Consider the following 16,507-nt stretch of genomic DNA (forward strand, 5'->3'; position numbering starts at 1 on the left):
TGGAAACACCAAGGCATAGAGAACTATCTTTACTGACCTGCTTTGGAGAACACACCACTAGAGCACTGGCACCAAAGCAGTAGAAAATGCTGTCCGTTACACTTTGCAGTACCAGCGGTTTGATTTCACTGGGGCAGTTAACTTCTGAGGATTGCTTTCTCTACCAATCACATATGTTTTAGGTCCAGGAACAATTATACAAAGGTTCAGGCTGCTGCATAGTGTAAGGTGCGTTGTTATCAGTGCCAACATCCAGATCTCCCTATTTCACTGCCATGAAAACTGCGAGCCCATTCTGTGAGCTGTGACCACAGTGTTATAATGTATGTTCTCTGTAGTAAAACCTTCTTGTCTTCTCTGGTCTGTCCAGGGGTTTGGGCCACGGAGCCTTTGGTGAGGTATATGAAGGTCAGGTGGCAGGGATCCCCAGCGACCCCACTCCCTTGCAGGTGGCTGTGAAAGTAAGTGACAGCGTATGAGTTATCATGATGGTTTCATGCACTTTTCACCCAAGAGTCCCAATGCATTATAAAAATAGAGATGATTTAAGCATTACCATAGGATGTGCGTAGAAAGGTTGCTGTTCTGTTGCAGCGCTTCCATTCATCACAGTGGTGATACAGCTTGTTGTCACATATGGGCTTGTAAGACTTAAAAGAAGTTGTTTATAAGTAGTAAAAAGACAAACATTTCCCATATAGCTGCAGTAGACAGCAGGAATGAGACATAAGTCTGCCCTCTGTTCATCCTATGCATGCTACTCCTGGTGTAGTAACCTGTTCAAAGCCTTTGAGTCAGAGGGACAGAAGTCTCCATGTAGCTAAGAGCAGCTGGCACATACATCAAAAAGCCTGTAGGCAGGAGATGGATTTTCACGCACAGTCAGATCTTAAGGGAATCTGGTAGGGTTCTTCAGACCTTCATCAGCTTGGCTACCTTGTTTTCTCCTAGAGGTTACGTAGCAGCGTAGTCTTAAATAGTTTTGATGGGAGGTAGTGGTATTGCACTGTCTGTGAGCTCAGGAGCTATTGTCTCATTCCTCCTTCTGAACACAGTGGAGTCTCATATATTAGCACTGTTCCCTGTGTGCTCTGGGGTGCTTCCTTTACTAGGAGGAGGATGACAGTGGCTTTTATGTGTCCTGATCTGTACCTCTCAGCAAGCTTCACAGTCTATTTTTGTAATGGTCTTGCTATTATTGGAACAAGGGCTCTTTCGAGAGAAACAAGGATGGCTGCAGACAACGTTAGTGCTTTTCATTGTGTCAGATGTTCGACATCTGTCAGTTTAAACGTCTTCTCCTTGTCAACCTGTTTTTTTCTTTTCCAGACATTGCCTGAAGTGTGTTCAGAACAAGATGAGCTGGACTTCCTCATGGAAGCTCTCATTATTAGGTGCGTATGGATAAGATTAACAAGGACTTGTGTAGAACCAGCACTGTAAGCAAAAATGTTCCAAATGAATAGATGCCATTAACCCAATGCTGTTGTCACATCGCCTGTCAGAGACTGAGTCCTGGAATCCAAGGAAATAGTTCCTCATCACATTAAGGCCTGGAGAAATAAGGAAGTACTAGAGCTTGGCCTTGAGGATCCCTGCGTCGGCATGTAGTTTGGAACAACTCTGCCCTGGCCCAGCTTGTGCCCTGGGACGCGGAAAGTGGGAGCAAACTCTTAACAGACATTCTGTGCTTCATATGACCCACAAGTCTTGCTGTTGCACAGAGGACACAGAATATAGGGAACTGAAAAGCAGCTAAAAGCCACTCCTTCCCAACTTCCACTGTCTGGTTCTGCACTGTGCAGAGTGCAAGGGGAGTATCTGGGTTAATCCAGTTCCCCTGACTTTAAGGTTTGTTACTTATTCTGGGGGAGGGGGAGGGGGGGAAGAGGAAAAAAAAAAAAGACACATTGCCCACAGCAGAATATTTTGATTCTTTCCTATAATCGCGCTTCTTTGGATCAAAGCTCACCCATTATTGAGCCTCCCTCTCTCCACAGCAAGTTCAATCACCAGAATATTGTGCGTTGTATCGGAGTGAGCTTGCAGGCGCTGCCCCGTTTCATCTTGTTAGAGCTCATGGCTGGAGGTGACCTGAAATCGTTCCTGAGGGAGACACGGCCCAGACCGGTAAGGAAATAGAAAATGGAACTGTATTTAGTAAGCTGCTGCCACAAGGCAAATGTGTAACCACAGAAGGGCTGATCTACGCGGCTACCCATTCCCAGCACTTTAGAGTCAGAGCTTTCCATTGCCAGACAGCCGCTCTTGAGGCCAGGACATAAATGTATGCAATGAATGTTGCTGGGGTTATGCATAGGAGCATTATCGCTGGACTTTGCTGTATAGGATTGCAGATCCTACCTAACGAAACAAGAACATGTTGAACAAGTAATGATAAAGCTGATGTTTAAACTGTCAATCGAGTGCATTTCTGTGGATATCTGCTGAAACGTTTTGCATAGGCAAGTAGATTATCTAGCCTGGAGCCGCTGAATTAATAGCCAGTTCAGAGTTATAAAGATTTTCCCTGAAATCAGCATCAGTGTGGAAAGAGAGACTGTTAGAAATGCGTGAGAAATGTGTTATGACTTCTAGAGAGGAATCAGGACTTCAGAAGAATAAAGTTTGCTCAGAGCGACTGGATTAGAAGGGCACCCAGTTGGAGTTTAGTGCCTGGGCCAAGCTTCATACTTTCTCTCTACATTTACTTGACAGAGGGAAAAATGCCTGACTTTATCAGCACAAAAAGACATACACTGGCTCTGACAGATTTAAGTAAGAGTCTTCCTCCACACATCTGGAAAGAGATGAACTTGATTTTTTCCTCGCAGTCTGGTTTTCAGGCATATAAAATGGTATGTGCCGCCGCAAACCGCTGCGATCTTGGATAGGGGGCAGTAAAGTGGCTTCTGCCTGGGTATAAAAGCTAAACACACAGAAATTCAAGGCGCTGGAAGTCTGAATCTGAGCAAGCAGACTTTATAAAGAGAGGCTGGATTTCTGTAGCACTTAGAGGTTCTCTTGTCAGCTTACGCAGATGGACTTGGTGGCAGGTGAATGGGGAAATTCATGTATTGCAATGTGGACTCTGCTTTCAGTGGGTGCAGATTGAAATGGCATGGGCCAAGGTGTGCTGACCTCCTTGCAGTAAAATGAACCTATAGGCTCATTACAGGATGCAGTCATGGGAGCCTTTGCATCTGAGGGGTTTCTTTCTGTCCACACGTACTCCAGCCATGAGTTCCTCCTTGCCTTTCATTTCTGATAGTGGTAGCTTTGTGCTACACCTGTGAAAGCTAATGTCAGAATGCTGACTCACAAACTGGCAAGCTAGGAGACTCACTGATGAGAGATGGGCTGCACAGGGTGCTGTTCTCCATGATGTATGGTATCCAGCTGTATGTTTACCTTCTGCATGTACTTGAAGTGTGACAGTACCCATGTACATATATCACGTGTTGTTTTTGAGTGTGGCTCTGTACTGCTGATTGTATCTGTGCTCTGATCTGAATGAGCCCTGAGCTCCTTTCTTCTTCCTTTTGCTCATTCAGGACAGGCAGAGAGTAGGCACAGGAAACTGGGGTTCTAGTTTACCTGGAAATGAGGAAGGGAAGGGAGGGAAAGGGAGAACAGTGCAGTCAACAGGTTTCAATGAGCTTTGCTTCCAGCAGGAGTTAAGTGAATGCACAAGACCCAGCTGACTGATTCAGCAGCAAAGGTGCAGTGCTTACTGAGCTTTATCCTTGCATTACTCTTATCGTTTCTCCTTGCTTTACTCAGTTTTGTATTTTCCAGCTGCTTTACTTTCTTTTACCTTTACTTTCCCCGTGCGCTCTGCAGCCTGTTGCACAGAGAAGTGATTACACTGAACAATACAGAGAACTTCATTCCCCTTTAGCAAGATCCAGCCTCACCCAGGGAGGTGTCACATTAGTGCTTCTAGCATGCCTGCTGCTCCGAGCAGTGGTGCTTGGCAGCTGGCATTGTTCATTCATCTGGGGAGCAAAAGCTGTGAACAGCTGTGAAGTGAATTCTTTGGAGTCTCAAGGCTCCTTCTCTTGCAAAATGAATCCAAGCCATCCATTTCTCAAACAAATCGCATGGCTAAAGTGTCCTTGGCTGGGCAGTCACATCTGTTTCAGAATTGTATTTAGACAAATAAAAGGTGGAAGAAATTCATCCAAGGAGTGTGAGGGCAAAAGAAAAACAAAAAACCAAACCAAACCAAAAAAGGGAGAGGAAAGCTATGTTGTTCAGTTGATCTTGTTGTGGCTTCGTTGTACTGACTTGCACTATAGCTCAGGTCTGGAGTCAGTTGCACAGTAAAGAATGGGGCTTTTGACTCAGTTTTCACAACAAGTTTTTGAGCCTTGCTCAGAACTGAAGAGAATGGGGAGGCTGCAGTCCATTCCCATTGATTGTGTCCTGAAATGTGGGGAAAAGGGGCAGCTGCATCCTGTTGCTGTAGCTGTCTTGTTGTCTTGTAGCTGGTGAGTCACTTTATCTTGGAGAAATGAAGAAGATGAATCTCCCCCCCCCCCCACAAATGTTGCTGGAGGCAGGAGGGAAAGTTGTAATGGTTTTAGGAAATGGTTACCCTGCAAAACAAAAGGTTCAGGGGGAGACTCAGCCCAGGCTTTTAAAAAATGAATTAAATCCATAGGCAATGTAGTGAGTGAATAGAATACAGGCAGGTGATAGGCACTCACAAATGGTTTTGTTTTATAACACCACACTGAAAAAAACAGGCTTTGTTCACATGGAGAGTTCATTTCCATCATTGCATTAGTCAAGTATGGAGGCTTTCCTAGCATCTTAAGAAGACATGAGGACTTGTTTAGGCTTAGACAATGTCCAGTATTTAACCACTAGCAGCAAAGCATAGACTTATTTTCAGTCCCACTCAGTGGTGCTTTAGAGCCAGTGATCAGGCCAACACAGCATCACATCAGTCTAAGCAGTGTTTCATTACAGCAGACAGGTTGGCACAGGAAGCAGTTCCCATCGCTAGTGCTGGTTGGTGTGCCATGGGAGAAAACCCACACACAGGTGTGGTTTCTGGGCACTGGGCAGGTGGGTATGTGTCAGCAGGGAGAACTGGAGAGTGGGATAGGATTGCTTAGTCAAATAGCTAAGGCCACAAATAAACACTAACCCAGCAAACGGCTGCTGTGGAATAAGCAGTCACTGCCACCTAGTTGTTTGTCACCAGCCCTGTCATCAGCAGAAGTAATTTCCTCCTCCCCTGCAGGACTAGCGCAGGGCCACTAATTCACACCTCAGTGCAGAAGCCGATGGTTTGGTTTCAGAGGCCCACAAGCAGGAGCCGTTGCTCAGCTTGCCCTTTCCACAAAGGCATCTGGCTTCTGCTGGCTAAGGCTGTAGACTTCATCAGAGGGGCTGAAGAAAGGAGTTGGCAGCTCTCATCTTCTGTAGCCACTGGCTAAGCAAACCTGTGTCAGTGCTCTGAGGGGCAAAATAAAACCTACACAGATGTGGAGGAGGAAAAGAGCAAATGTGACTCATGCCATTACACAAAATGTCATTCTCATTGTTCAAGGTGACTGCAGAGAAGAGCAAGAAATATCATAAAGAAATTGATGGCGGATCAGGTCAGGCTACATATCTCCTCCAATAAAAATATGCTAAAAATTCAGAAATGGGGGAAATCCATTTGTGTCATGCAAAACAGAGGGAGATTCTTACAGGGGAGGAGCTGGAAAGTCAGATCCAGCAGTTCTCACTCTGTCTCACAGACTGGTATGACGTCCTCCCTGCACAAGCTTTCCCTATTTCATGGATATGAACGCTCTCTTGTGTGATTCTTATTTTTTCGATCCTTTTGTATATTAACGTGTGAGCTACATCACTTGATGGATAGTTTCCAGTGTTCTATCAGTCACGAATCGTGCCGTGTTCTTGTTTTTAACCCACGTTCTCCTTTTGTCTTTTGGTAGAATCAGCTTTCCTCCCTCTCCATGCTGGACTTGCTCCGTGTGGCTCATGACATTGCTTGTGGGTGTCAGTACCTGGAGGAGAACCACTTCATTCACAGGTAGGTGAATGCATCTGTGTCAGGATGGGCATGACTTGCAACACAGGCCAGAATGACTCATAATGCCCTGTTCAATATGTTTATGTCCTGCTGCACTCTAGTGGCTGGAAAGCTTTAAACAAGGTAGATCAAACCAGAGTAATAGAGGCAACTGACAGAAATGCTGCTGTTGATCAAGTTGCAGAGGTCTGCAGATTTATCAGAGATCCTCAGCTCTTTTTTCAGTGCTTGTGCAGCCAGTTCGTGTTTCCCTTTGCTGTATAACCAGTTGTGTAACAACTGTCTTCAAAGCTCCTTCCCATTGAGAACTGTGCTTAGTGTCTTCCTGCTCATTCTGGAACTCTTCTCCCCCCAAAGTGCAGCCAGAAGTGCAGCACCTCACGACCACTGTTCCTGCTTCTGCAGAACAGGGTTTGTGACAAGCATCCCAAATTCTGCCTGTAGCACCAAATAGAACCATGCAAACACCCTGGAGAATATAGTGCAGGGGAGGGGGATAAGGAGGGCAATGGGAAGGCAGACCACATAGGTCAGAAGTCAAGGTGTTTTCCCATGTGTTACAGCTTCCTTAGCATTTTCTATTCATTTTTGACAACGCTAACCTTAGAAAACTGTAAATAAATGTCTGTATGGGAACTGTTGAGTCACGGCCTGAGACACTGATTGATCACCTGAGGCAGGCACTGAGTCAGCCCTGGGAGCACAGGTGGAGGCAATGCAGCTGTGTGGTCAGAAGGAGTGGAGCCTGGCTGCACCTCTCCTAGACCCCATTTAAGGGCTGAGTGTCCCTGGGGAAGGATCACTTTTCTTCATGAGCCTAAATCTTTGGATATGGGTGAGCATTCCTTCTCTGTTTGTTCTTTTGTTATCTCACTTCAGTACTCTTTCCAACTGCGCTTTGTTGGAAATGTCATAGCGTTTAATGTGGTTTGGAGTGGGTATTCCTTCCAACTGCAACAACAGCAAGGAACAAGGGAAGCCGAGAAGTCAGCAGTTATTCTTTGGTTCCCACTTACCCTCCTCTGCTGTTGTTCATGATGAATGTGTACAGCCACTCTGCCTATATCAGAAGAGCCCAATTCTAGCACATGGCTTGTAAGGAGCTGTGAAGCTGCTGTAGTCAGATTGCAGCTCACTTTTCTGAGTTGCTCATGAGGGGTGCAACTGTATTATTCTGATCTCAGGGTTTATTTCAGCTCAGTAGAGGTAGAGCTTTTCTTACATCCACAGATTCAGGTTCTTTTGCATGTTGTTATTCTTCTTGTCTCAAATAGTTTAATACCTGTTGGACAATATTTGAACAAGCATGCTAGGAACAAATCCATGGGTCATTCCCTAGTCAGTTTGATGCTAGCACTGATGTATTGCTGAAATCAACCCCACTACTTGTAACTCCCTAGAAAAATTAATAGCTCCTGGGTGCTAAGAGATGTTAAATGAAGTTTTAGGAGGAAGTTTTTTAAGAGCAGAACGTTTCCTTCTATTGGAGTAGATTGGGATGTGGGCCATCACTAGTAACCTGTGAGCACTGGCTTTGTGGGTGATGGGATTTCTCTGCACTTCAGGAAAATAGGTTCTGTTTTTTGTTTTCTTTTTGCTTTGGAGAACTGTGGAATGATTGATTCTTCTCTCTCTTGCTTTCTTTGCCTTTCCTTGCAGGGATATTGCTGCTAGGAACTGCCTCCTTACCTGTCGAGGGCCTGGAAGAGTGGCTAAAATTGGAGACTTTGGCATGGCCCGGGATATATACAGGTAGCAGATCTAAAGCAAGGTTATCCATAAGTAGAAACTCACTAAAATGAGGAAGAAGTGTCTCTGCAGGACAGCAAGCTCATGTGCTGCTCTGTATAACTCTAGCAAGGCAAAAGTGGAGACGTCCAACCCTGATGAATCCCTGCTGATGTTGTTGTTGGTTTTTGCCTTCCCCTGTGCTTCAGGTGTGCTTTGGAGACTTTTCTCACTCCCTGAGAGCCTATTTCTGAGTAATGAAGTCAGATGGCAATGGAAGGCTTTTTTTTCCCTCTTGTACTCTATCCACAAGTTCTTGCCTTTCTGCTGTCTGCACTGAATGGCACTGATGTGCCCTTCTGTTTTGTGGTCCCCAGCGTTTCTGAGTTTAATCTTTCTGCCTGATACTACCTGTGCCCCTCTGGCTTGGTGTCATCCTCAATTTACTGCAGGTAATGGATAGGGGGTGCAGATGACAGTTAGGAAAATGCAATCACCAAAACTGGAATTCAGTCAGGATGCAGAGTTAACTATTCTGCTCTTGCAAGAAGTGTCAGGAAGACTTTAATGACCACAAGCAGTCAGGGCAGCACTTTGAGATCTCATCTTCTGAACAGCACCCCTAGAAGCATATCGCCACATCCTGCTGTGCTGAAGAATTGATTTGCCTCTGACTTGGAGGAAGGAAAGCCTTATAGTCAGTCGTCAGCATTGATTATTCCAGAGCCTCAGCTTCATTTTTTTTTTCCTGGTTGGGGATTCTTCTGTGCAATTACTAAGCCAGGCCTGGCTCTGCTTAACTTGAGGCCTGCCAGCATCACAGCCTGAGGTGATGTGAACAGCGTTACTTTCAAAAACAAAACCCACCAAAACTGTATCAGAACTGCTGTTTTTCTTCCCCCCCCAACTCCCTTTATCTCCCTTTTCGCAAAGAGCCCCTGCTCAGCCCCACTGTCGGATGGGACTCTGGGGCAAAGTAACATCTGTCACACTCACACCATCAGTTGAACTGACTGCCAAGATGAATGCTTTGGTGCTGTGCTTTCAGAGCTGCCTTTGAAGTTTGTATGTGTTTTAGTGTCTAGGAGTATCCTTTGGGTGCTCAGGCTGTTTAGTTATGAATATCAATACCGGCGGGCAGGAGAAACATACTGTAGCTGCCAGCACAGGATTTGGGGATTCTGGGTTTTACATAAACATAAAGACTGTTACACTTCCTGTCATGGGAGCATAGGAAGCCATTTTTCTATCTGCTGCCCCAGCTGTACTGGCTAACCATCCTCGCTGCTTCTAGGTCCTACTAAGGGTTTTGGATCCCTCTTGCAATGCTTTGGACTGGCTGCATTTGGGATGGGCTTTGTTTATGGTAGCTGGGGATGCTGGAGGCCATCACATGTGAGATGTTGTGGAAGTCTTGATGGGGCCTAAGGGAAGGATACTCGAGTCACTCAAGTATGCACAAGGGTAAGAATAACTCAGGTGAACTGGATCGGGCCTAAAGTGAGGGAGATGGCAGAGCTGTCCTTATGTGGCCCATTGACACCGTTTTTGTGAGAAGAAACAGATCTCTTCAGCATTTTCTCTACCGTGCTTTTTTCCTGCAATTAATCCTGCCTTCAGCTGGTAATTTTAATGTTCCTCATTATAAAAGTTCTGAGTTGAGGACATCTTCTTGAATTCCTGGCTGACTGTTTTGCTTGTTCTCTGCAGAGCCAGCTACTATCGGAAGGGAGGGTGTGCAATGCTGCCTGTCAAATGGATGCCTCCAGAGGCTTTCATGGAAGGGATATTTACATCGAAAACAGACACATGGTGAGCTTCCTTTACCGCTCCATCTGTGTGTGCGTGCATGTGTCTGTCTGGTGCAATCCGGTGGGTAAAGTGTGAATGTTTTTGTTCATTTCCCCCTTAGAGGGAAGACAAGCGAAGTCCTTCAGAGCCAGTAATCCTGTAGGACATGAGGGAACAGGCAGCCAGTAAAGGCAGGTGCTGCTGGGGCAGCAAGTGGGCAGGGAAGGGAGATTGAGGCAGATGGATGTGCTGCTTTTTTGCTGCAGGGTGGTATGCATTAGCTCCAAACTATTGAAAGCTGTACACCTGTAATAGGAGACTGCAGGCAGGATCCTTCCTGCTAGTTAGGGAGAAGGGTGTAGCGTTCAGCAGCTTTCACGTTTCTCCTGTTCCAGAGCAGTACTGGGAGCTCTCGAATTTCCAGCAGCTGGAGGAGGAGGAGAGAAATTGATTTCACTTCTGAAGTGAAAGCAGAGGGCTTGTCCAGAAGAATCAAGTCCCTGGTGCAGTTAGTTCTGCTGCTTATAATGCATCTTGGCCTCACCTCACCTGCTGTAGTGTTGAGATGAAGCCAGGAGTGAAAGGGGAAGGTTGCTGGGGGGGATGGGATCCCAGGATGTGCCTGGAGGGAAAGGGGCTGCTGGTCAGGGTGCAGCTCCTCAGCCAGCCCACACAGAGAGGATGGAGGCACCCTCTCTCACAGAGCTGAGCTGCTGCCTGAGTTTCCGTTGCTGCTTATAGCTCTTGTGCAGTTTCACTGAAGATGGTGGTTTCCAAGCAGCCAGGCAGATGAATGCTCTAGAGGGGGGTTATGTTGCAGATGATGGTGGTCATTCCTGTATCCTTCACTTTCGTCTCTTCTCTATTCAGGTCCTTTGGCGTGTTGCTGTGGGAGATATTCTCATTGGGATACATGCCTTACCCTAGCAAAAGTAACCAGGAGGTTCTGGAGTTTGTAACCAATGGAGGAAGGATGGATCCACCTAAAAACTGCCCTGGCCCTGTGTATGAGATTCTAACTTTGGTGTATTCATGCAAATAGGTTTCTGTTTTGAATGCGGTTCTCTAGTCAAAAGCTAATGACTTTTTAGATCATTTGTGGTTGATCTGCCTCACTGAACTCGAGTGCCAGTGACTTGTCTTGCAGTTAATGTTTCTGTCTCTCTGGAAGAATTTGTGCATCTAGACAAAGCACACTTTAATGAATTCCCCAAGGGATTTCAGGTGGGTGGGTTATTTTTCTAATGGGTGCAGATTTCACTCTACTGGCAGCCATGTTTCAGTTGTTACCAGTTGACAGAGGTCAGATCCCCTTTATTTCTTAGAGTGGCGATGCGTATTTATGGTTTCTAGGTTGCAGTGGCTAGCTGTTATGCACTAACAGAATCTACCATTTAAGAGATCTCTTGTTCTGCTCTTTCAGATACCGCATTATGACCCAGTGCTGGCAGCACCAGCCAGAAGACAGGCCAAACTTTGCCATAATCCTGGAAAGGATTGAGTACTGCACTCAGGTATCAGTGTTCATTCATCTCCTGTGAGGTGGGTGAGGATGTTTCTAGTTGACGAGCAGTTTTGCAAGCCAGAGTGTAAGATGAGGGGGTGGTACTGCATTTCTGCAGTCAGCAGTCCAGAGAGACTGATGCCATAGGCTTACACAGCTCTAGAAATAGCAGACCAAATAGCACTACTTACACTTATGAAGGCACAGATGACTAACAAGCAAAAGAGAAGACAAGCCAGCACCTGCACATACTTTACATGCTTCATGTCAGCTGCTTCATCCTAATGTTTACCTTTAAGACATGGTCAGTGCTGAGCAGAAGTGGTCCTGGCTCAGAGCACCTTTTCCAAGTGGGCAGCTGTGGGCAATGTTTTCACTCTTACTGCACTGGAGAAGGCAGATAGAGACAGCCATGATGAGTGGGGTTCCATGGCGAGGCAACAGGGAAAGGGTACGTCTGGTTTTCCATCCTGAAATCTGAGCTTTCCCAATTCTTGTTTTAACCACCATTTTCATTTCACAAGGAGTTGGAGCAGTTTGGAAAATGTTTTGCCGCCTGCCTTGGTGTATGCAGTTAATTGCTTCAGACAGCTTTCTTTCCCTCAGTATCTAGGAGCCTTGATCAGTTTTTCATGAGAGTTTGGATGCTGGGACTGGAAGGCATTGTTTTCTGTTCTGTGTAGATTGCCTTGGTGTCCAGCAGTAGTTATGAGTTGCCCAGATCACCACGTTTCTCTCTGTTTAATTTTCAAAATTGCTTAAATAGTTCAAAACCTCTCCCTCTATTTTGGGATTTGGGGCTTCAAGGAGTCTGCCAGTATTGCCTTCTATACGCCTTCCCACTCCTCCCCTGTTAAGTGCAGGCAATACTTCCATGACTGAAACTTTCTCAATATTATCTGAGAACGTTATGAACTTTGAGATGATACGGACTGCAAAATAACATTCCCACAGGAAATTTGGCTGGACATAAAAAAATGTTTTTTCATTGTTTTTGTGCCCTCTGCTCTTCTGTGTGAGGTTTTAGGGTTGCTTTTTATTTATTTATTTTCTGAGAGTTCAATCTTACGCGTATCTCACTGCCTCTCATGGCTAACTGTATTTTGTCAGCATCCTTTACATGCGGGTCATGGACTCCAGCTGATGGGAAAGATGTTTTCTGATGACAGCATGGCCATGGTCAGCTATCTCAGTTTTTTAGTTGAATATAAGTGTGCATCGTGGCAGCAGACTTGGAGAAATTCTCGTTCTTCTCTCCTGCAGGACCCAGACGTCATCAACACTGCTTTGCCAGTAGAATATGGCCCATCGGTTGAAGAGGAAGAGAAGGTAGCAGTACGGCCAGAAGATGCAGAAGGAATTCCTCCTCTCTTGGTTTCATCACACCAAGACAGAAAGGATGACAAGCAAACCCTGCCATCTCCGCCACCCTTACCATCAGCCATCACTGCAGGAAAAGCTCTGGGGAAAGCGGGATCCTTGGAGCCATCAGTCCCTGGGAAGGTGCAGGCAGCCTCAGGTGGGGGACATATCAACATGGCCTACACCCAGTCCAACCCCCCTTCTGAGCTGCACAAAGGCCGGGGCTCTAGAAATAAGCCTACCAACCTCTGGAATCCAACCTATGGTTCCTGGTTTGCTGAGAAGCAGGCCAGCAAAAACAAACCTCTGCTGGAGAAAGAGATGCCTGAGAGGGAGAACTTGGGACACGAAGGAAACTGTACTGTGGGACCCAACATAGTGACTGGCAGGCTACCAGGCTCTTCCCTGCTATTAGAGCCATCTTCCCTAACAGCAAGCGTTAAAGAAGTGCCTCTCTTTAGGCTCCGCCACTTCCCCTGTGGGAATGTCAACTATGGATACCAACAGCAGGGCTTACCTTTGGAAGCCTCCACGCCACCTTGTGCTAGCGGTTACGAGGACCCCACCCTTAGAAACAAGAGCCACATATCCCAGCAGGGCCCCTGAGAGCCCTCTACACTCTTGACTTTCCCCCCTGTAGTCCCAAGCCTTGAAGAAATATCCTGTTACCCAGTACACCACGAGCAAGTGATGTGACGGCATTACCTTCTATTTGTGCCAACTTGCTCTAGAAGTGCCACCTTCAAAGCTGTAACTTCAAATAACGCAAGAGGCTTCAAACCACCAGAGCCCCAGTACAGTACAATAAACAAGGGGGAGGAAGGGAGGGTACAGGAAACAAACGTTAACTGCAAGGCCCAGCTTCCTGTTGCATTAACTCATCTGCATGGTTGTTGTCATGCCCTTCCTGTGAGCTTTTCTCAGTTCTGCGTTCTCTGCTTAAGCATCAAGCCACGGCTCACTGCCTTGAGTGTTTCAGGCCTGGGATTTTCCATGCCAAACTTGTGGTTGCTGAAGAACACTTGGAGAGCACCTGCAAATGGCAGAGGCCAGAGCGGGTTTGCGGAGAGGGTCCTTTTGTCCAAGCTGAAAAAGGAGATGACAGCTTTGAATGGTGACACAATGGTACGTTCCCAAGCTGTGTTCCAGCTACAGTCTTGTCTTTGAAAGTCCTTAAATGCACAGTGGTTATGGTGTCACTGGCAGGGCAATAGGAAGACTGGTCAGATTACATCACTTGCAAGAGACAGCAGGAAGCACAGAGGATGAGTATGGATTCTGTGAGGCATTCTGGCTTGGTGCAGGGGTGTTGTTTTTCTCTGTGTTTTTTGTTGTTGTTTGTTTTTTCTCCTGTGCTTAAATACTAAAACTGAGTAAAACCCATAAAATTCCTTCTGTTCTACAAATGAATGTCCTTCATCACAAACCTGTGTGTGTCAAGTGCAACCAAAGCGAAGCTTTAAAGGACTGTGGATGTGAGAGAAACTTTAACTGTGCCCTGAAGATGGACAGCCACCTGCATAGCTCAGAGGTTTAAAGTAGCCTTCAGTCTACCCTGTACAAGCAAGAACAAGATAAAGGCAAAAGATGACATCATGCTACAATCCAGATACCAGATACTGTCTGTAATTGAAGGGCCGAGAGCCCTTGTTTCTTTAACAAAATATGTGTATGATAGCGGTTTAAAAACAAGCACTGCATTGACTCATTTTGTACACCTTGTGCATGACAAATATTCCAGTAAGTGTACTGTCAAACCATAGATGTAGGCAATTATTCATGTGTAAAGATATGCATTAGTAACTTCAACTTACAGCTGTAAGGAGCTGTTTTTAGCATCAGTGCTGTCTGAAAAGGGGGGTGCCTATCTCCATAGAAACGAGTCTCCTGAAGCATCAGCAAAGGACGACGGAGGTGTTCTTCAGTCCAAGAAATTTCATTTCAGTGAAGTGATTCTTAATCTGGCCCTGGTTCCAAACACCAAGGTAAGACACTTCCCATCTACTTATGGAAATGGTATTTTTCACATGTAAGAGCAGTCTTCATTTAAATGTTCTTTTTTCCTCATTTTTGAATGGGTTGAAGCTCCTTGTTGTATTCATTAGCTCATCTTTGCATAGGAGCACACCGAGTGTTTTGCTCTCTGATAGAATCATAGAATCACAAGGTTGGAAAGGCCCTACAAGACCATCCAGTCCAACCATCCTCCCATAACCATTCCTGCCCCAAGATCTTGTAGCGTCTCATCCAGACGCCTCTTTCACACTGCCAGGGATGGCAACTCCATCACCTCCCTGTGCAGCCATCCCAGTGCCTGACCACTCTCTGAGAGAAAAAGTTTCTCCTTATGTCCAGTCTAAACCTCATCTGATACAACTTGTGGCCATTTCCTCGGGTCCTGTTTGTTGCCTGGCAGAAGAGGCCAAACCCCTCCTCATCACAACCTCCCTTCAGGCAGTTGTAGAGTGCAGTGAGGTCTCCCCTGAGCCTCCTCTTCTCCAGGCTAAACAATCCCAACAACTCCAGGAACTTGGCTGAGTGCTCTGAGGTAATGTTAGCAGATACCATTTTAAAGATGTGATTAATATGTAGACTGTGGGTGTATATAAAGAGCTGTGTAATTACTTGTTAGTGATGAGTTATGTCTTAAATTTTGTACAGGGTCTTCAATAGCATTTACTTTGACAGAAACATGGACTATTGCTGTCAGAAATGCTAGTGTTGCAGTTTCTATCAGTTTCATCCCAGCAGATTTCTTTTATATGTACACCATGAGCAGAAACATTTTGTCCAGTTATTGTCCAGTCAGGAACTGTGACTTTTTAATCTGTCCGGAAAGATGCACCTGTCCAGACCTGAAGCCCCAGAAGGGGCTAAAGCCACTGTGAGCTTACCTGACCAAAGAGAACTCAGCACATGTCAATCCCAAATTCCTTATTAGGCCACTCCACACAAGGCTTAGAGCTGAAGTTACTCTGAATCTCTTGCAAGCTCTTGTCTAACAATTGCTTTTTCCTTTATTTTTTTCCTTTCTTTAAATGTTGGTATGATTTTTTTGACATAGATAATGCAAATTTGTAAAGTATGGTACAGTTTGCTTTCAGACTGCTTCTCTTCTTCTCTTCTCCACTCTGCAGTGGAAGCAGCATGATCTCCAGGATGTACAGCATGAACGGGACAACCCTGTGCCACCACTCTCACACTCTGAAAAGTACTTATTTCCCTGTGGATGTTATCAGTGTCCTATAGGCAGTAGGTAGGTTTTCGGATCCTGTGCTGATATGTAAGCTGCTGAAGGTCAAGTAGGTTTGGGCTGCCTGTTTATCTGCCTTTCATGTTGTACTTCCATCTTTGGTTTTGCTACTGACCGTTGTTTCTCCATCGCGCCTGGAAACAAAGCAATGCATTGGGGTAGTTCTGCTTCCAGAGGGGTGGAGGATGGAATGGTGGTGGGAGAGGGTACATGGAGGTGTCTTAGGACCAGCCACCTGGCTCCCCTCCAGGCATGAGTTCTGTGCTCGGACATGACAGATTGAACTGTGCATGTTTGCTCCTCGTACTGAGCATGTCTGCTTGGTGACAAGAACCTTGGTGTAGGTATAGCGTAGAACTGCCTCACACAGCTGCAAAGACATCACAAAGTGTCTGTCCCAGAGTTAAACCTGTCATGAGAAAATGTCTGAATTGTCTGCATCTGGCTTCTTTTAGTAACAGAGCTTCATTAGAGGAATGTCTGTCTCACATACAGCAGTTTATGCAACACCGTTTATAAAGGAAGGGCCTGTGCACTTCAGGGATACTATGAAGAAAAAATACTAATATATGGTCATTGAGTATTTTGTATTGAATAGTGTCTTTGTATTGTAAACAAGTGTAGTGAACCAAAAGGCATGAAGACCAATAAAATGGCTGTAACTGGCTCCCTGTGTGCTGGGTTCTGTAGCAACCATACCACCCTCAGCACAGTGCTGATGGCCCCTGGGACAGAGCTAGGAGACATCAGAACTTCCAGGTTCTATTCCGTAGCTGCTGCTTCACACCGTATCTGCCTGTGTAATTTGTAC

The 16,507-nt window shown here is 45.8% G+C and overlaps 1 protein-coding gene across 3 annotated transcripts in view; it reads left to right on the top strand.

The window, feature by feature from the left end:
* Positions 1-16,477, top strand: part of ALK (ALK receptor tyrosine kinase) — a 306,001-nt gene extending 289,524 nt beyond the window's left edge. For all 3 annotated transcript variants that reach the window (XM_072332050.1, XM_072332047.1, XM_072332048.1), the window contains exons 21-30: positions 371-461; positions 1,330-1,394; positions 2,001-2,130; positions 5,961-6,058; positions 7,718-7,810; positions 9,497-9,598; positions 10,448-10,582; positions 11,001-11,091; positions 12,345-14,428; positions 15,581-16,477. In XM_072332050.1, the coding sequence (XP_072188151.1) occupies positions 371-461; positions 1,330-1,394; positions 2,001-2,130; positions 5,961-6,058; positions 7,718-7,810; positions 9,497-9,598; positions 10,448-10,582; positions 11,001-11,091; positions 12,345-13,049 (1,510 nt within the window). In that variant the 3' untranslated portion in view covers positions 13,050-14,428; positions 15,581-16,477. The remainder of the gene's footprint in view (positions 1-370; positions 462-1,329; positions 1,395-2,000; positions 2,131-5,960; positions 6,059-7,717; positions 7,811-9,496; positions 9,599-10,447; positions 10,583-11,000; positions 11,092-12,344; positions 14,429-15,580) is intronic.
* Positions 16,478-16,507: the final 30 nt, after the last annotated feature.

Source organism: Excalfactoria chinensis, chromosome 3 (assembly GCF_039878825.1).
Source record: "Excalfactoria chinensis isolate bCotChi1 chromosome 3, bCotChi1.hap2, whole genome shotgun sequence".
NCBI classification, from domain to species: domain Eukaryota; kingdom Metazoa; phylum Chordata; class Aves; order Galliformes; family Phasianidae; genus Excalfactoria; species Excalfactoria chinensis.